Here is a 19,925-nt window from a genome sequence, read left to right on the forward strand (position 1 = left end):
GTGCTTCGTCTGAGCTTGATTCAGGCAACTGTCGTTTTAGTTTGAATTGCTACTAACTAGATCCGATGAATAGCGTTGTTGTCCGGGGTAAAGCTCGAAGCCGGCTTGCTTTAGTAACGATGATTCTCCTATGGCTTACCTGGCGATCAAGTTCAATTATATGAGATGCTCAAATGATAGCAACCCACGCAAGCATACGTATACACAACGCAAGTGCGCAGTTGATGGTAGGTAATTATAATCCGTAGAAAAGAAAAGATCCCATAACTACGACAAATGAGACATGCTTAAGCCTAAAAGCCCAACCCGCCCCGCGTCAACTAAAATAAAATAATGACCCGAGAAAAAAAAAAGAGAATCGAGAGAAAAGTTGAAGATTGGATAGGCATTCATTCAATATTCGGGATATGAAGGAAAAAGAAGAAGAGGAAAAAAAATCAAAAAAGAAATGGAAAGTCGCGACAACGACAGGATTCGAACCTGTGCGACCGAAGTCATTAGATTTCGAGTCTAACCCATTAACCACTCTGGCACGTTGCCTTGGATGACTGATGACCTTTTATCGGGCACTATATACCCTTAGCGCGTGTAAACTCCGGCGAAATTAGGTAGCTGTGATTCGTGAGAATCAATTCGTCTAACTACTAACATGTGGGGATGGGGGTCTTCTATGTATGTACCTAATGTACCTCCATATTAGGTAGAATACATAAGAATAGGAATAAATTAAAATTTAAGCTTATATCAATTCATCTTAGCCTTACCTAGGTACCTATCTATGATTGTCTTATATAGGTATCTGTAGCCAAAATGGTATCTCGTCAGAATCTGAAGAGTATCCCAAGGACTCGTTAATAAATATTCAAGGGAACGGGAATATAATACTTCCCTTGCTGGGCCCGTGGGGATCTACTTGTTTGTTGTCTGGGAAGAGTTTTACGTGATTCCTTTAAACCATCCAAGGTACTCGGATATTTTTTATAAACGATATATTTGGTGCACTTGTGTATAATTGGGCTACGTGCCCACGTATGGTTCATATAATTCCGTAGAGACGGAACATACCTGATCTGACTTGGCACACTTAAATCCTCTACATACCTATACATATGCTCATTAGTTCTCCCTTATGCCATATAACTACATTCATCTTCAATACATGTGGTCATAACCTGAGAGTGGATCGTTTTTATTTTATCTTATCCTTCCTTCGCCTTATTTAACATCATGTATCCCTCTTTTGCTCTCCTCAACGCCAATCATGCTACATACCGCTCTGTACACGTATAGATCATAGCTACCCGCCGGTCTAGCTTGCTTGGACATAGCAGGCTAACGAAGACCCTGCCGTGTTTTTGCCTTCGTAATTCTATCGTGACCCAGCCTTTTTCTATGACATGTTTCCGTTTGATATACAGTAATAGTGAAGAAGCGTCTGCACAATGTCCATGCATGTGCGCGGATAGAGATATAGACGAGATGGTTGTCTAGAATGGCTTCATTCGGTGCCTGCAGTTCCTTGGATATCCAGTCCAAGCCCGAAGCATCATCAGTCATCCAGCATTGCCTTTTCCTCTTGCCTCATACCCGAAGTTAATGTTATTACAAAGCCGTCATAGACGTGTACCGTTGCATTTGTGGGCGTCGGTAGGATTGAAGTTGTCTAGGGGGGTGTTAATACGTGGGTTAACGACAGAGGTATTGTCATCTAGCTCTTCGCGCCGAGGAACTTGATGATGACCTCGTACATGCCGAACATAATTGCGGCCGAGGGGATTGTACGCATTAGATGAGGCGTTAGACCACCGTATAGCCCGATGACGCCCTCCTCCTTCCAGACAAGCTTGAAGCATTGTACGAGCCCCGTATACTTGGGTCTGCCATCTGCCATTGGTGCTTGTCTGAGTCGAGTTCGCGCGACCTAGCTATCATGTTAGCCACGTTTCCCTTCATATCACAATTCAATTCTTTGATAATGCTGTGTAATTGCTGCGAGTACTCACCTCATGCGGATACGTCAGTATGGACGCTATACCTTTAGCCGCACCGGCACCCATGAAATTCCCTGTCCAGTCGACCGTACGATCCCACCAGGTCTTTTCTTTGCCACTTTGCACGATCCGTTGTTCCCGTACTCTTAATTTGCGTTTGATCTCTTCGTACATCATCCACTGCAGCGTGCTTTCGGTGATGCCAAGATAACTTGCGCTCAGACCTTTGAAGAAACCCCGCGGACCCTCGTCCCGCATCACCTGCCGGATGCAGTCCCAGCTGTTGCGGTACCGTCGCGCACCTATGTCGCCCTTGCGCTCGGCGTTATTCTTGTCAAGCTGTAATCGCGTCTTCACCAGCCATATAGGGTTCGTCGCAGTTCCTGTTGCGATCCCTGCTGTCACCGCACTACCTAGATGCACAATCGGATTCTCCGGGGATACACCTAACCACTGCGAGTAGGCCCTCTTGCTCGTGGGGTACACGTAAAAGTTGATGCTTCGCGCCGGCACGACTCCGACCAGGTTCGGCCCTAGACCCTTGAATAGCGCTCGCCATCCTTCCAGCCTGTGCACGTCGCGCAAGATCTGGAACGTTTCTTGTAAGTGATATTTGGCCGATTGCAATGGACCGAGGCGCGCCTGGCCTGTTGCTTCTCGCGCTGCCCGGAGCTGGGCTTGATAGAAGTCGGACTGAAGTCGGGTTTTGAGAACATCGAGAGGTGCTGTTAGCACAGCTGCTGTCATGCCTCCGATACTGCGAGAATAGAGAGCCTTAGCGAAAGCCTTGTACGCATTTATTTTGGAGGGTATTTTCCAGCTTTAAAGAGCTCTATAAACGAGGAAGAGGAATCATGACGTACCCTCCGGCGACCAAATGTGGCCAAGATCTGGAAAATGGCGACGATGTTGTCGCTGTGGGCTCGGGCTCGGGAATTACGAGACCGAGCTCACGAGATTGTGGCAGAGGCGACTGTGGTGGTATCGGGAATGTGCCATCGCGACGCTTTCCGGTGTTGTCCATTGTATAAATCGCATGGGGTGGCGGTTGAGCCATGACCCGTTATGGAGATGACGGCTATAAGTCAGTTCTGTGCGGCCTGCACAAACGCAACGGAGAAGCACTATAAAAATTTACTACCGACACACTCCATTCAAAATTTTCAGAGTTGTGAAGCTTATTAGAACGGCGATTTGTATAGAGTGAGGAACGTTCGTTTAAGCTGTCGGCAAGTGAGTGGGAAGTCGTATGTAAATGTGGAAAATTTGAAATTGAAACTAGAGGTTCGCTACTGTGACGACGTCAAAGAATTGCATAGATTTGACTTTTTTTAATGGGTACCGCCGCCACACTATCTTATCTATCTAGTTTTATCCCGTCGCATCTGATATCTAAGGTTAGGTATGTATTGTAGAACAGCCCTAACTACCTAGCGTGCTTCCCGATTTCTAATTAAGTGGGGCCCCGTTGACTGTGCCTCAAACACCCGCGAGCCCGGTTTTCAGCAAGTTTGGGGACATAGGCAGGTCACCCCGAAGGAGGCCAGGGGTCAGATATACATAATGGATTGTAAGACACTTAGTTAAACCTCGCTGAGCCTCCATGTCTTACATCAGGTTTATCCAGTACAGTACAATTTCAACCTCATCCCATTGTCAGGATCGAGTAATGTAGGTAACTCAGAGTTTTCAATTTCTCGTATGTCTCGAATATAATTGTAAGCAAATGAGCAGACATGAAGTTATAATGCACGCCTTCTCCTAGCCGTATGCTGTCCGGGTATATACAGGTTGCCAACACCTAAAGAAAATCCGCATGTACAAACCCACCCACGTATATATGATATATGTACAGCCAAGTGATTGTTGTCCTGCTCTCGCTCCGGGTTATTCTGAATGTTGATGACCCCCGCGCGAAATCGCTGCAGCATCTGCAGCCGCAGAAGCGACGGAGGCCATGTGGCTAAGCATTGACTTCTGCTCCCTAAATATCCCACCGGCTAATTCTTTCCTTGGGTATTCTTGTCCCTGGCGCACATCTCTTATATCCACTTCCATAGTTTCATGCCTACTTATTGGCGTCTCTGGCCCCTTTCTCCAGACCTCGTCGGCAGGTCTACCGATGGCTATCCTCGAGCCGGATCTGCTCGTGCTACGTTCGTCGCTGCGTTCCGATTCCCTGCGACGTTCGCCGAATTCGAGATGCGATTGGGGTCCGAATACAGCTCTACCCGAGTCCCTTGGCTCATCTCCGTCGTCATCTCCATCTCCACCAGCTTCTCCTTTAAGCCAAGCCACCTCCTCTTCTGTAAGGCCTTTCCACACACATCTTGCGTGTTTCTTGGTGCATCCCTGGCAGGCAGTTAGGTGTTTAATGCACTGTGTCTTGAGCCTTCTGCATCTGTCACATGGTGGATGTATAGCGTCTCCACGTGCTAGTCTCTCGATCTTAGCCGTTACCAAGGCACGATACTCTTCCTCGACATCCCTCATAGCTGGCTCGGTGTGATAGCTAGGTGAAGGTCGGTTGCTGCCTAGAATAGTTTGCTGCTGAATAGAGGTTCTCGGAGTCGACGTTGCGGTGCCCATCGGATTTGGGGTTGGTGGTATAGAACCAACGGAAGAGATCCGGTGGCTAGAAGGTTGGGAGGGAGCAAGGAATTGCTGAAGAAGATCGGCGTGTAAGTCGTAACCGGGGTTGGCACCGGAGCCTAGCGACTGATTTACACCTTGGAAGTTGGGACCAGAGGCTGATTGCGACGCGCGACGCGCATGTATAGACGCTTTTCGTCCGCTCAAGTGGTAGTTGAGTTGGCGGGCCCTACGCGCCACTTCATCCGCCTTCTTGATTAAAACCTGCAGGCGCTGCTCAACAATTTCTAGAGTTGCTAATTCCGCCGTCTCGTCTTCTTCTAGCGGTTGTGGTGGGACAAGCCTAAACCTGTCCAGAGCGCCAGATACTATCAACCTCCAGTCATCCTCTCCAATTTCGACCTGGACGCCTTTCAGGGGGAACTGGCAGCAACGCCCACCATTAGGAGTAGGCGTCAATACAAACTCCCCGGGGTTTGCCTTAGCAAACTCGACAATGTCAAGCCATGTGACCGGGTCGGGGCTAAATATCGTTTGTGGCGGAGTTGTCGTTATTGAACCTTCAAAGGCGCCCTCCATCGCTTTCAGTAGGCGGCTACCCGTCAACTTTGCTCCTAAATTAGAAGCAAGGCTCTCATGTCTATTCAACACTCCTGAGTCATCGCGTCAGTCCTTGTATATTCAAGGAAGAGTAGTACAAGGTGGAAACGGCTCACCCTCATACTCGTTGACTAGGGTGAGAACATCGGAGAAGGTATCGCTGTCGCCCTGTATGAGTTTAAGTTTGACCGGATGGGCCTTTGACAAATAATTGATAGGGGCTATCGTGCCTTCGATATTGATAGGTTAGTTAGTATCTTTCTACGGAGCAGCTGCACTCCTGGCCGTGACCGGGACGTGGTCAATTGGACTCATTTTGAGAATGTGTGATAAAATAATTGGATATAAAGATACGATACATAAATAAGGTAAGAGTATTTCATAGTAGGACATAGTGATGATGAAAAGATGGAAGCCAATGTTACATACGAAACAAGGCGTGACGATATCATCGTGTCCCAAATTGAGGTTACCTATGAAGGTGTGGATGTGTAAGTGTGTATGGGTGGGTGAATGGGACTTACCTGACTGAGGCGGAGGCGGTTGTGGTATGCGGTCAGCATGCGGTGCTTGACTTCCATTGTCATCGGATATGTCTCTTTTTCGTTTATGTTGATCAGATTCGGGATTGTGCGCCATCCCAGCACGCCTCACGGTTGAGAAATTTACAGATGCCTCTTAAGCTTTGTCAGGAGTCTTGATATACAAAATGGGTTGCAGCTTTAGGATAACCGATTGACACGTCCAATTAATTCCGTCGCTAGAAAATACGAGTTGACATATATGAGTATAAAACAAGATGAGTGGGGGGTTCGCTTGACGTTGCTATTTCCGTCCGAGGGTTTGAAAAGGTGATGTGATGTAATGTATTATAAGGGTAAGCAAACAGCGGGAGCACGCTTTATTACGAATTAATTCTCCAAGTCGCAGATATGGGCCGAGAAATGCGAAACCCCTGGGGGCGGCACGTAGACTGCGAAGTTAGGGCTGCCGAGCTTTTGGGCTTTTCTGTTTTTCTGAGCTCGGCGGCCGTCATAGGAACGAACCTTTTTAGATTCGTTTGGAGTAAGTAAGTAGCTGTAAAATAGGGGAGATGGGTTCGAACGAGGGGCCAAACAAATTAAATGGGGAAGAAAGAAAAGGGGGAAGCTAATATAGAATATAGAAATATATGATGTATTGAGGGATTGAGGTATGGATATATGGAGGTATTGAAGTACGTGTATGATAAAGTAATCAGGTGAGGTATGGCGATGCTCAGCCTCGACACAAATAGAAAATACGGAGTAAACTACCGTGAGAATGGGCTGGGGATAAGGAAATTTCGGAAACCGGGGTGGATTCAAAAGACGCGGGGTTCAAAGTGTCGAGGTACCTGGGTTCAATGTTGTTGATCTCTAGATCATGTACCTAGTTCGGGGAGGCACGGCACGGAACGATACCGCAGTGCCTAGTATAGGTAGTATGTAGTATAAAAATGAATTAAAACGGGATAAAATTCCTAAGAGTCTACCTCTTAATGTGGCATGTTGGTAGGTTGGTGGTGAAAATGAAACCCGCCCACAGATTTTACGGACGGCAGTTTGCTAGGATCCAAAGTGCGAAAGGCGAAGTGGGTTAGGTATATACCTACCTAGGTTAGGGTACCTACGCTGTTAAGCTTGCTGGTTTAGGTAATAAGACTCGATAAGCAGCTTTTTATTGATGGCTTTTTTGCCCCAAGCTTTGCAGGCCAATTGAGCTGAGGTAAGAGGGGTATATACCTAAAACATTACATAATGTAGTTAAACAGTATTAACATGTAATAATTATATGTTTATAAAAGTAGTTAACTAACTAATCTTATATTAAAAATACCTATCCTGGTTGAACTTTTCTCTTTTCTCTTTAAATTCCAATGGGGTAGGTTGTATGCTTATAGGATAATACGCGGGTAGACATCAACAGAATGATACTCGATTAAAAAGTTAAAGTTAAGCGACATCTCGGCTGTTTACATGAGCTTGACGGAATATAGACCGAAAACTCTCCATATTCCGTTCCCTTTTGTCGCTCGCTTCTCATCGCCTTCCCGGACTCGCCTCGGGACCCCTTCGCAGCTCGGGTAACCCTAGCCGTATATAGGAGAGGATCATCGACGCTGTAATTCCGCTCTTTTTAAAGACTTCCTTGTCGCCGCACAGAAGAGGGAAAAGATCGACGAGCTAGGTACATGAGTTTGGTGTTGAAACCCACTTATGGTGATGGATCTAAGGTGCGTTAGACTACATACTATGTAAGCAAAAATTTCGAATGGTATGGATGCGATTTGAAGAATACGGTCTAGGGCTTTCTCAGCTCAAGGCCTGTTCCCTTGAGGTAGTGAAGAGCGCGAGTCGACAACTTTCGTATGCACTTTTTATTCACCTTAGTTACATGCTTTTGAACTTCTCTTTCTACTTGGGAGGGGGCGGGGGGGGTTCTTCTTCTTTCAACATGGACTATACTCTCCACATCCGTATTTAGCTGCTCATGATACGGTATTATACGAAGTAATGTATATTTACAGCTTCAGAAGCGCGGAGAGAATGTGATATACTCTGCAGCTTACATCCCCGAGAGCCGCTAGAATAGATAGAGGTGCTGCCGAGCTGAGATCCCTACATTTGCAGGACGCTACTCAGATGCTGCATACAGGCCGCTATGTACATAGCTGCATAGATGCATAGTAGTCCCTCGTCGAGGTCCCGTTTATGTACATAGTAAGATACTCTAAAATGCCCCTCCAAAAGCCATATTGAAACAAGCTGACAAGCCACTCAGCACCCCGCGGTACCCCTGGACACGACACACCAGAGACGGAAGCGTTCCAGAACAAGCCAAATTTTAGAGGTCTAAAACAAAACAAAACGAAACGAAAAGAAAAAAAAAACCCCCCAAAGTACCATTATTCGCGTTTTGCCCCTCCTTCGTCTTTTTGAGGGGCACTCCACTCCAGCCTTGGGTCAATTGGAGAATAGCCTTATCGCGGGGGTTCCACTAATTTGCTTCTATGAAGCTCAAAGCCACAGAGGGGATTTAAAAAAAGCAATCGACTTCCCCGTATTCCATGATCGACGGCAACCTGCAAACTGCAAACTGCGGAAGAAGGATATAAGCAATTGATATCACCTGGTCACGACCTCCACCTAGTACATTCTACGCATTAACGTGATTAGAGACTCGAACCTGTGGCTGCGTATCCCGAATGCACCTATTCCATAGCTGACACATAAAAGCTCAGACTAAAGGCGCAGAAACCCGGACCGAATTATTACAAGGTTCGCACCACCCGGTGATAACTTCACTTCTCATTGCAACCGTATTCATAGTAGCCTGCAACACCGATTCGTCACCGAACGGTCCAGACCACCGCGACCCCCTATCACTGCATCCGTCCAACTTCCGAAACTGGTCTTCGCGAGAACCTAGTCTCCTTCACCGCATCTTTTTCGGTTGTTCCGAAAAGCGTGCCCTCCTCTGCATTCCAGCTCGGCTGGGCAATTCCTAGTGTAGGAACAGTGCGCATTTTACCGCCTCAAACCACAACCACACCCACATCCACATCCAGGTTACATAATGGCCGACCGTGGTCACTATCGCGGTGGCCGAGGAGGCGGCGGACATCCCCGCGGAGCGCGGGGCGGGCGAGGCGGAGGGCGAGGTGGACACGGAGCCGACTCGGGCGCTAGCAGCGGTGCACCGCAGGAACGGGAACGCCCAAAGAAAGAGAACATCCTCGACCTAAGCAAATACGTAGACAAGAGGATCACCGTCAAATTTAACGGTGGCCGAGAAGGTCTGTCCTCGACCATCCCGTCCCCTTCTAGTTGGATTATATAACCCTAACTATATGTAGTCACCGGCACACTCAAGGGTTATGATGCGCTTATGAACTTGGTCCTCGACGATGTACAAGAGGTTATGCGAGGTAAGTTGGCCGTCAAGGCTTCTTCAATGACCCAAGCCGAAGCTTCCCTCCTATATCACGCGCGGGCGGAAAACTAACATACGTCTATGTAGATGACGAAGGCAAGGAGGCGACTCGATCACTCGGCCTAGTAGTTGCCCGAGGTACTCTACTAGTAGTCATCAGCCCAGTAGACGGAAGCGAGGAGATTGAGAATCCCTTCGGGCAACAAACAGAAGACTAGAACCCCAAAGACTTGTTACTTACCTAGCGAGTAAGAAGCTGGGGTAGTTAATGAGAACTGGTGGGACTTCTAAATGTCCCCTCTAGGAGTTTAGCACGGAAGAGACACCTGAGATTTTCAGCCGTATGAATGGCATGAATCTCAAATCAAATTAAATCAAACACGGTTATGATGTGGAAATGAAAATCTGAAATAGTGAGTAAGCAGTACGATATGCTTGGCAGAGATGAGATGTAAGTAAAGAAGGTCATGGCTAGACCATAGATTAGTTAGCGCGCGTATGACAAAGAACATACATACCTCTTATATTTATTCTACGTATAAGTATCTATCTCTAACGTGAGTATAGTAGAATATATTATCATACTATCGGTGCTCTCTTGCGCTACATCTTAGTGCTGAATATACGACTATACACACCTCAACTACACCATGAGACAGCCGTCTATATCCCCTCTCACGCCCTCATCTGCTTATATATAAAAACCAAGACATTTATTTACTCAGTTAATATTACGTGCTTACATCACATCACGGATTAGTGAAATCATGCCCCCCCTCACAACGCTTACCTCCTAATATGCGTGAGCACTAGGCTATCACTTTCTCATTGGGGTCCTCACTCTCATCTTATATCACTCGATTACAGACTTAATTGATGGGCCCGGCTATCTCGATAAAACTAGGTAGGTTTTGCGCAATTCTTATTTAAAGCACTTCATCTCCTTTTGTTTCCTACTATGAGTCGGGAGCATACCTGATTTCTACCAATACTAAGATGAGGCAGGCAGGCATATTGGAAGAATAATCTTATTACATTAGTTGCGCAAGTGCTCTTGTCGTATCATCTAGCAGAACTCAATCTCTAATATCGAATAAGTACCTAATACACGTAAAACTGACCTGCGCATCTAACAATCACATCACAGCACAGCACCACAATCAGTCAAGACCATTCCCCTCTTTCAAGGAACAAATCCCTGAACAGTAAGAAATTTTGCTTATATTCTACTTTATACTCTGGGAGATAGTTATGTTTATGATCATAGAGGTTTCCTTCACGCAATGCTTCTTTCTTTCAAATCCGCATCTTGATCCGAAACTTTGCTGAGAAAACAAATCGCAATGCTGTATGCCCTTCCTTCGTAGCCAGCCTAGCCGACCCCGTCTATGGCCGCGGGAAACAGCAACAAACCAAATAGCGAGGTTAACACCTGAAAGAGGAGCGCTATGGTGCATCTCTTGTTATGTATCGTCGGTATTCAACTGACTGACGAAAATATAGTCCAATATGGCACGGGGGCTTTCTCGATTCGGACCGACTCCATATTAACGGCCGCAAAGAAAAGGATTCAAGTCGTGGCCCACGGCCTTCGCGTGGAAGAGTGTCTAGATCTGTCGATGAATCTATGGTTGTAATTTCGTGTTCTGAATTTGAAAGACGAGGTTTCGCTTCCTTGGATGTTATATGTGTCGTCGCGAGTTCCTATGACTTTCGGATGAATTCCACTTTGAATATCCTATCCCATCGTGTATTGTTCTCAATATCCTCATCACAGAACCATTCATAGTGCCTGTTTCTTTCAAATTCGGAATATAATCCTATCCCCCGAGCTCCTCCGACTTTTCTCGTCTTATGGTGCTCGTTTGATTTGCCAACTTCACCGGAATGTGAATCGTTTCCTTCTCCCCGACTTCCGTGAGAGATCAATTTGCTGATCTTGAGCGCTTGGGTGGTCGGAGCCGCGCTCTTTCTAGTAGCGGTTGGCCTGCGGCTTAGTAGGTCCCTTAAGCAAGTCGCTAAATGCACTCTGGGCCTGCTTCTTCAACTCTTTATATGAGACGACGAATGTTGATTGGTGGTCTCTACTAGTGAGATAAATTCTTTCATCGATACCGGCGTCTAGCTTATTTAAACAGCTAACGATGTGGCCTAGATCAACGACCGGATTTCCTTGAGCGTCAACTTGATGGAAGACATAGTCTCGGAAGAGCTTCAAAGTATAACGTTCCGATGTCTCAGCCCAGTTAGGGTCATTGTCAAACTCTGGTCGTTCGTTAATAGAGCCCAACTTCGCCATTAATCGCACCAATCGGCCATTCTCGAGTTCTCTACCTAAGTGAGTGGTAACCTCATCCTGGGTATTAAATGATGCCACCAGGGTATCATCCATATGTTGAGCGAGGTCGTATACCAGATGCTCCGCGGTCTTTGTCGGTACGTTTTGTGGTGGGCTAAGTAGCCAAGATATCCTCTCTTTTAATTCCGGGGAATACGCTCTACCTAGCTGCTCAAGGGGTAGGCGTAGGTCACCAAGATTTCGTGGTGGGGTGTTCGTTGCAATGCTCAGGATGAGTCGTCCCAGGCTAAAGAAATCCTCCTGCTGTAGTTCCTCAAGTCGACGAGGTACTTCAAAATGCAGAACGTCCAGAATCGAGCATGCACCAAGCCTAATGCGATTTTTATCCGTCAAAATTACTTTGTTGATGTCGATGCACCGCGCTGCAAGTTTAGCCTTGTGGATCGCCTTCAGAGCGCTGGCTAGCTGGACAAGATAGCTCCATAATACCCTCTCTGATACGGTTGCAGGGCGCCCGAAGCGGTTGGTAGGAAAATAATGCTCCGCTAGCGTCTTTGAGAGAGGATGATAACTGTGAACGAATACGAGGGAACTATCATTGAAGTCTCTTGTAGTGAATGCTTCAATCGTAGTGACTATATTGGGATGGATAATCTTCTTCCACGAATTCACGGCTTTAATAGCTTCCTCATTGGTGAGGCGAAATCCTAACGCCTATTTAGTTTGACTTTCGCTTAAATCAATTTGGGGACAAACCTTCGATTCGTCTCAAGCAGAAAGTGTTCCCATTCTTACGAGAGGTTGCTTTGAACACCCAACTCGGAAGACCAAAAGTACTAGCTGCGCTTCGAATTTTGGTATCTAAAGGAACAAGAGAATGGTAATGTTGAAGAGAGGGCAGCTGTACTCCAGGTTGACTCGGAAGGACTTGTCTAGTAGCTTCAGACTTTTTCTGAAGGTCTTCTCTGAGAGATTCTGGAAGGAACAAATCATATACCTGTCGCTGGTAAGGCTGCATACTCTCTCTCCCCGTAGTGATAGGGTAGTAGAGATGATATTGAAGCTATAGTCTGTCAGATAGTGGACCGAGATAGACATATTAAAAAATTGGGGTCTTACAGGTTGAGACGGGGCCGCATAAGAATTTTGAGCTGTATAATATGGTGCGCCTGCTCCGGCCAAGGCGTTGTGATCATCGGCGTATGGATTATACGGTGTTGAAGGGAGCGCCTGATTTACACTGGACATGGTAAAAGGATCATAGCCTAGGGGTCCGCCATCCGCCGAACCGTTGCTTGCAGTCTGATTTTCGTTAACTTCTTAATCTAAAGCCCGCATTTCTTAAACTTACCGCGGTATTTAGATCATAGTTTTGGGGGGTAAAATCCGGAAACGGTGCCGATTTATACACAGAAGCACCCGTATCTTGTTGTAAAGTCGAAGTTGCAGCTGTTGAACACGTAGGTAAGTTTACATACAATAGGGCGTTAGGAAAAGAGGCGTCCTCACATGTAGAGGCACCCCGGGGTGTAAAAGGTGTAGCATTCGTCGAGAAGTTAGACTTCTTGCCTCCAAGTTGAGTAGGAGTAAATGATGGGGATTCGACGTTCAGAGATTTCTTAGAACCACTAGACAATGGGTTAGCGAGATTGGTGGAATATGTTGTGTTGGAATTGTGAAAGCTGGCTGGATGTCCTGAATCAGCCATATCACTAAATTGTGGAATATAGGTCCAAGGCGAGGGCCAACGCGGAGGAGCTGAGGAGCTTCTGTTAGTAGGGCTCATGTTGAATCCTTTATGCTGATTAGAGCAATCAGAAACCACGGTAATACGGGTACCTGGACGCGGCGAAAGGCGAGGTTCGGAGTCTGACCGGCTAGTAACTAAAGGGTTTATCGTAAAGGATTTACTGCTTCCAAAATATCGCTGAGCCCAATATGACGAATATGACGTTAGTGTCGCGGGAGACAGCGGTCTTGATGCGGGCTCAAATAATGGTTGAGAATAGCCGGCCGTTGGCTCCGAAATAATTCGCCCATGGCTTTTCCACCAACCCGGGACCATTCTTATCTCGAATTGTATGGGCCGTTGTTTTATCAAACGACTCGCCCAGATACACCTTCCTCTTTGCCTATGTTTAATAGCAATTAAGATAGTCGAGAAGATTAAAACTCTAGTAGAGGTCGGCAGATATCGAATAGTGATCAGATAATTCCACCCTACCATGTCGATTGCCTCGACCGTCGAGCGGCTATTTTTATTGGCTAATATTTCTACGTGCCCTAGTTTGAAGTCTCCTTGATTCTATACAGAACTGCTCTTGCTTCGTTGTAGAAATCTCGAACGGAATCAAAGAGGAAGCCAGCCAGGACATTGGGATTGAAACGGTGTATAAAACAAATGAAGAGCGTCACTACTTACTTGTCCATTGAATTAGAGGAGCCTTTATCATGGTTGAAGGCACATCCCTGATCTTCATAACGGCAATGACCATATATCAATACGTTTCGACAGACAGTGTCCTTGCTGTCTAAGCGGGTATAAGTCAACAAAATCAGGAGTGATGTTGAGATGAGTAAGTTAGCTAGCAGGCACGCCTACGACGCGCCCGTCAGCCCTCTTAGATTGAAAACGTACCGCGTGTTTTAGGTCTCGGGGAGGCCATCTGCCTCCCTCTATCGGCAGTGCCGAACCGCGTATTCGCCATGGTAATGGGTAGAAGTTGCAGATTCTCGTATTTTCGGCATGGAGTAGTCGCTACGTAGGGTCAGGAGGAAAGTATACGCTGCCCCTGTCGATACAACCCCTATATATATATATCAAGAGTTTGTTAGTGTGAGAGCTCGGATGATTAACATGAGTAAGTATGAGTCAGGGTAAGAGAAAGTAAGAGTAGAAGAAAGTTCGAGTGCACGTACTTAGACACCTCAAAGCGCTCCCATTTTTCTGGCAAGAATGGGCGAGCTCTCGCCCATAAATCAAAATAGTACGCACAGCAAGGACAAAAGAGTGGAGACTAGAATTCCGGGGTATCAATTGAGAGTATCAATTGGAAGGTTTAGGAGGTGAGTCAAGAGGCGAGTGTGAGGCTGACGATAAGGGCACAAAGATACGATGCAGGCGTGTTTAAGAACGTCAGTAGAAGTTATATGTAGTGAAGTTGTAGTGGGTGGGATGACGGTCCTAGATTACTAAGAGAGGGAAGCAAAGTTAATTGGTCCCTGACCTCCGATGCCAAGATGTCCTCTCTCAGCCTTGAGCTTAGACTTTCAGACTGTGTGTGACCAGTGAAATAATTCATTGTACGTCCATGCGCGGACAATCTGACAATACACTAGTTACTGTGTAAAGGGACTAAACAAGAATATAAGCTTTCATGCACAGTACTATACTATTAATGACGAAGACTAAGCCAGTACGGGCTTAAATATTAAACTTTCTACTTAACGCTAGTCCCTTCAGAGTAATATATACGTATTCAAACTTACCTGCGCACTATGTACGGACTTAGTTATTAGGTAACTTACCTAACTTATCAGCCCGGAAGGCCACCAAACCTAACGATCCCCAGTCTACATTTATCGTCACCTCTAGCCAACTTACATATCCAACTTTGTTAAGCATCGACCTAAGCACGGTTCCTTTTTAAGTTCTCAAAGTCATATTCAACTGATCGAATAATAAACTGTCGCAGGTGGTAGCATGTTGAAAGTTGATTAGTTAGTGATAAAGAACAAAAAGAAAGCTACATAGCATCTCGAGGCCTCGGATCTATTTCAACTCCTAACTCTAAAACAATCCCGGCTTACGAGGAATTGCTAATCTATACGACGCATGGGGCCCTGATATAAAACCACGCAAACCTTATCCTACGCTCCGCCTCAGTCGTACGTATCGAGACCATGGCAACCAACGGCGATATCGATATAGGCCAGCTCTCTCCGGAGCAGCAGTCGGCCCTCGAGCAGTACACCCAGCTCACAGCACAAGACGTTAAGGACGCGGTGCCGTTGTTAGAGAGGTCTCAATGGAACGTGCAAATAGCAATAGCCAAGTTCTTCGATGGCGAAGGCCCCGATCCCGTAGCCGAAGCTATGGCCGCTCAGAACGATATTCCCCGACAAGCAGCGAGACATGAAAATCTACAAGAAAGCTTCGCAGCATCCGCGCGGCCCGCCGGACGCTCAGTACCCCGAGCCAGACCAGACCCCGCGCCAAGGATCGTGCCTCAACCTCAGACGACCACCCGCCTGCCTTTCATCCTGTCTGTCCTATTCGCTCCCTTCAACTTCGGATACAAAGCCGTCTCGACGCTCTTCCGCACATTTATGTACATATTCGCCTTTCTCCCCGCATCTATACGGCCCCGTATGATAACTACGAGCATGACGAGCGGGTGGAAGGGCACCATGGGTCGGCGTATGCTGATGCCGCGCGACACCGCCGCCCGGTTCAAGCGGGAATTCGAAGAGGAGTACGGTAACGACAGCCTGCCCTTCTTCGAGGGCGGCTTCGCGCAAGCTCTCGACCTAGCTAAGAAGGAGCTCAAGTTCCTCCTGATAGTGCTCATGTCGCCCGAACACGACGACACAGAATCTTTCACCCGGGAGACTCTACTCTCGCCCGACGTCATCAGCTTCGTCAACGAGCCTAGCAATAACATCGTCCTATGGGGCGGCAACGTCCTCGACTCCGAGGCATACCAGGTCGCCGCCGAGTACAACTGCACCAAGTTTCCCTCCTCATGCCTAGTGTGCCTGACCCCTAAAGAGGGCAGCACCCGCATGAGCATCGTCAAGCGACTAGCCGGCCCCATACCCCCCGCAACCTACCTCGCCGAGATCCAAACCGCAATCAACAAGTACGCCCCCGATCTAGCAGGCGCCCGCGCCGAGCGCACCGCCCACGAAGTCGCGCGCACCCTCCGCACAGAGCAGGACTCGGCGTACGAGCGCTCCCTAGCCCGCGATCGCGAGCGCGCCCGCCAGCGCAGGGAAGCCGAAGCCGCCGCCGCCGAGGCCGAGCAGCGCGCCAGAGAAGAAGCCAAAGCCGCCGAGCGCCGCGCCGCCCAGCGCCAACAGTGGCGGCGCTGGCGCGCCTGCACCGTCGCCCCCGAGCCCGAAGCTTCCGCCAAAGAAGACGTCGTGCGGCTCGCTCTCAAGATGCCCGACGAAGCGGACGGGCGGATCGTGCGACGGTTCGCGGGCACGACTACGGTGGAGGAACTGTATGCTTTTGTGGAGTGCTACGATCTGCTCAAGGGAGGAGAGGAGCTCGACGACGATGTGGAGGAGCCGGAGGGCTACGAGCACGAGTACAAGTTCCGGATTGCGTCCCCCCTGCCCCGAGTCGTCTACGAGCCGGATGCTACTGCTACGCTGGCGGATACGATTGGCAGGTCGGGAAACCTGATTGTGGAGAGTATAATCTCCGATGACGAGGATGATGATCAGGGTGCGGCGTAAAATAGATACAAACTTAATATATCTAGCAAAAAGAACTAACTATTATATGAATATGTAATGAATCGATCGGTCGCTATTTGTAGACAGGTTTAGCTTGCGATTCATTAATGCATCATGTTAAACAACCCGAGCTATGCTGCTACCCAAACCTCCTTTATCCCAGGGACGCCCTACTACCAGTTTACAATGTAGAATACAGCTATACAGGTAGGTATATAACGCTTAGAGCCTTATTAAGCGAGACTTTTTAAGTACGAGTTCTACAATCACCTCAGTTTACCATACAGTCCTATGCAGACTATTTCGTGAGTTAGTTTTATACGGGGCCTCCGTCCGGCCCAGCCGATAGCACGGGATACTTCGACGATTTCGGGAGCAACACGATCAGGGAGCACAGCGCTGTATTAAAATATGAGCAATTTGAATATAGACCAACTATTATTTTTGGGTATTGTTTACCTGTTTAGCCTTCCAGTGATTGGTCCTGCTTCCCCCGATTTCCCTCCACGGATTTGCGGCGTGATCGTAAAGGAGCTCGAGGTTTTTTGAGGTGAGGTTAAGGGTAGAGGTTACGTTTCGTCTATCCTCAAAATCCCATACTCGACTCTCTGGGCATAACTCGCTTCCTCTATCAGCACATAACCAGGTATTAAGACGCACCGGTCATTAGGTTAGACATTAATGGCCTTGTTGATTGTCCTTGGCAAACCTCTGGTGGATCCGGGCAATCTGTTCGTCGACATTCACGTTCTGCATATGATTCATATGAGCCTGGCTCCGGCCATCCGGATTGCCGTCAAAGCTATTCAGCGCTGCTCGCTTTCTTCTCGCCATCTCTTCTTCAGATATGGGCTGTCCGGTAACACCGTCAAACAAGTCTCCTCGTTGGCTTGCGAATCGCTTCAAGTTATTAGCAACATCAGAATGTGACAGATTCGTCGTCGCATATCGCGATTCGGCTTTGGCCTTCTGCTCCTTCCATTGTGGGTCTAGCAGCTCGATCCTCATATGCGCTTCTAGCTCGTTCATCGGGATTTGCTGATGACAATTTGGGCAGAGGGCCATCTGAGTTCCTTGTCGGTTAGCCGCTCGCGCGGCTGCGCGAGGAACATAATTTTCCTTGATCTTCATCGGAGCGGCGCCGCCCTTAGCCTCGGCCTGAGCATGTTGCATACGTAAACGGGCTTCCTCTCTCTCCCGTATCCGCTGTGCTTCCTCGTCCTCTTGAGCGCCACCGGGGCGCGGCGGCGGGGCCATCTGATACGCACCTTGAGCCGAGGGTTGAGCTCCTGGCAGCTGATGTCCTTGTTGCACGGGATGATGAGGAAGATTGTAATTGGGTGGTGCTGCGTACCCGCCATAAGCGTTGTCCTCGTCAGTAGGCATCGCTTCCTCAATACGTAGGTTAGCACTGACGGAGACCCTAGCCTTCTGTTCAAGGGAAGCATATTGCAGTTCGGAGAGGGAAGTCGGTGGGGGTAGGTTTGCTTGGTCATCAGCTTCGGTAAAGACTACGGTCTCGACAACAACGAAGTCATGCCAGTCAATCTGGGCGTAAGATAGTCGTTCCTTTTCTTCTTCCTCCTCCTTCTTCTGCTTCTCGTCCTCTTGGTGTTTTAACCATTCAGCCCTTTGTCTCGCGCGACTCAGGATACGATATTTATCATCAATATTGCGCTGTAGCTCAGCAATCCTCTCTTGCTGAACCTTCCCCCCTTCGCCATCGATACCGCCGGCTCGCAGAAGCATCGAGTATTGATCGATGAGGTGCTGGAAGAAATTGTGAAGACTGTGGTTCGGTCTTAGAAAGTCGAATTGGTAGTTACCGGCCTCTCTTTGCGAGAGGGCAGTCATGAACTGCCTGCCATTCTTTGCAACAAAGAGCGCAGTCAGTTTCACAACCTCGAGATCCTGGGCGCTGATATTGGGCATACGCGCGGAAAACTGGAAGTCTGGAGGTTTGGGAGGGCCTTCAGGCTTCTTTTCGACAACAGCGGCAGCTTCGCCTGCTCTGCCCGCAGCTACGGCGGTGCCGCGGCCCTCTTTGATTTCGCTTAACCTCCATAGATAGTATGGGTTATATGGGTCGGCATTGCTAAGGAAGCTGAATTTAGGATTGTTCTTTTCTTTTTCTCGGACGCGATCTTCAAATGCGATGCCATTTCGGGCAACGAAGCCGGCTGTCTTCTCAAGGATAGCTATAGATAGGTTAGCCCAGCGCGACTTCTGATTTCGATTTCGAAGGATAATGCTTTTGACTTACTTCTGAATTCCTTGGGTGGTAGGACAACACCCTGAGGAGGTTTGATGTCATCTAAAACTGCAGCTGCATCACCATTAGTATCGGCAGCCATGTTGATGGCAGTTTCAGAGAGCCTCCCTCAAAATGTGTAGACGTGAACGCGATTGTGGAGGCTGCAGGAAATAAGGATTGGCTAATTGCGCGATGATGTCGCAGCAAAGAAGCTCTAACCTAACAAAATATCGTGAAGGTCGGTTTACCCATGTACCGTAATCGGATTAACGTATAATCCGTAAATTTAGCCAATCAAACTGGCCAAACCGTACCTCAGAGTCAAAACTGTAACTCTCGTACCGTTAGCTTTTGACTTTCCGATAACATAACGATAACATAACGGTAACCTGATAAACAAACTAATACAAAGCTGCAATTTCTCATAATAAAAACATTATAAAATACCTATATGATTCATTTACTAAATCAGATTAGGGAATCTGCATTACGTGTCTAAGGCTTGTACATATCATCTTGACTATTTAGGTTCATAATGGGATATATATACCTCTGATAACATTGATAGACACCTGTACATGTACTGTATTTACCTGTGATCATGAATTACGGAATTGCGGGGGCACTTCGAATTTCAATTCGTTCTAGACCCTTAGGCTCATACGTACATAGGTACCTAGGTACATAGTAGTGGGTGGTAAAGGTTACAGACTGGCAGCTAAATCTTTTTTTAGACCCTGGAAAGAGCAGCCAGCTACCTGCCAGCACT

At 47.6% G+C, this 19,925-nt stretch overlaps 6 protein-coding genes and 1 non-coding gene across 7 annotated transcripts; 2 read left to right on the forward strand and 5 right to left on the reverse strand.

The window, feature by feature from the left end:
* Positions 1-459: 459 nt before the first annotated feature.
* Positions 460-540, reverse strand: F5Y00DRAFT_t104. The gene has a single exon. It is a non-coding gene; the product is annotated as a tRNA-Ser (tRNA).
* A 456-nt stretch (positions 541-996) lies between these two features.
* F5Y00DRAFT_239342 (mitochondrial carrier protein RIM2) lies at positions 997-3,307 on the reverse strand. Its single transcript, XM_048008059.1, has 2 exons — positions 2,004-3,307; positions 997-1,921 (listed from the first exon to the last, which is right to left on the reverse strand). Exons 1-2 carry the CDS (start codon positions 2,736-2,738, stop codon positions 1,709-1,711), a joined length of 948 nt encoding a protein of 315 aa, XP_047864110.1. The 5' UTR covers positions 2,739-3,307; the 3' UTR covers positions 997-1,708.
* Positions 3,308-3,661: 354 nt separating this feature from the next.
* On the reverse strand, positions 3,662-6,201 carry F5Y00DRAFT_94315 (uncharacterized protein). The gene is made up of 3 exons (XM_048014357.1): positions 5,708-6,201; positions 5,300-5,413; positions 3,662-5,236 (listed from the first exon to the last, which is right to left on the reverse strand). The coding sequence occupies exons 1-3, from the start codon at positions 5,820-5,822 to the stop codon at positions 3,879-3,881; spliced, it is 1,587 nt and encodes a 528-aa protein (XP_047864111.1). The 5' UTR covers positions 5,823-6,201; the 3' UTR covers positions 3,662-3,878.
* Positions 6,202-8,218: 2,017 nt separating this feature from the next.
* F5Y00DRAFT_94343 (like-Sm domain-containing protein) lies at positions 8,219-9,663 on the forward strand. The gene is made up of 3 exons (XM_048014358.1): positions 8,219-9,000; positions 9,061-9,132; positions 9,225-9,663. The coding sequence occupies exons 1-3, from the start codon at positions 8,781-8,783 to the stop codon at positions 9,353-9,355; spliced, it is 423 nt and encodes a 140-aa protein (XP_047864112.1). The 5' UTR covers positions 8,219-8,780; the 3' UTR covers positions 9,356-9,663.
* A 1,446-nt stretch (positions 9,664-11,109) lies between these two features.
* Positions 11,110-13,222, reverse strand: F5Y00DRAFT_262820 (uncharacterized protein; the record flags this gene model as incomplete). The annotated part of the gene is made up of 5 exons (XM_048011447.1): positions 11,110-12,143; positions 12,193-12,499; positions 12,556-12,738; positions 12,788-12,885; positions 12,946-13,222. 5 exons carry the CDS (start codon positions 13,220-13,222, stop codon positions 11,110-11,112), a joined length of 1,899 nt encoding a protein of 632 aa, XP_047864113.1.
* A 1,687-nt stretch (positions 13,223-14,909) lies between these two features.
* F5Y00DRAFT_239354 (UBX-domain-containing protein) lies at positions 14,910-16,943 on the forward strand. The gene has a single exon (XM_048008060.1). The coding sequence runs from the start codon at positions 15,340-15,342 to the stop codon at positions 16,900-16,902; it is 1,563 nt and encodes a 520-aa protein (XP_047864114.1). The 5' UTR covers positions 14,910-15,339; the 3' UTR covers positions 16,903-16,943.
* A 339-nt stretch (positions 16,944-17,282) lies between these two features.
* On the reverse strand, positions 17,283-19,358 carry F5Y00DRAFT_239359 (Pre-mRNA splicing factor PRP21 like protein-domain-containing protein). The gene is made up of 2 exons (XM_048008061.1): positions 19,166-19,358; positions 17,283-19,100 (listed from the first exon to the last, which is right to left on the reverse strand). Exons 1-2 carry the CDS (start codon positions 19,254-19,256, stop codon positions 17,581-17,583), a joined length of 1,611 nt encoding a protein of 536 aa, XP_047864115.1. The 5' UTR covers positions 19,257-19,358; the 3' UTR covers positions 17,283-17,580.
* Positions 19,359-19,925: the final 567 nt, after the last annotated feature.

This window comes from Daldinia vernicosa (assembly GCF_022497035.1).
Source record: "Daldinia vernicosa strain CBS 139.73 unplaced genomic scaffold F5Y00scaffold_28, whole genome shotgun sequence".
In the NCBI taxonomy this organism is placed as follows: domain Eukaryota; kingdom Fungi; phylum Ascomycota; class Sordariomycetes; order Xylariales; family Hypoxylaceae; genus Daldinia; species Daldinia vernicosa.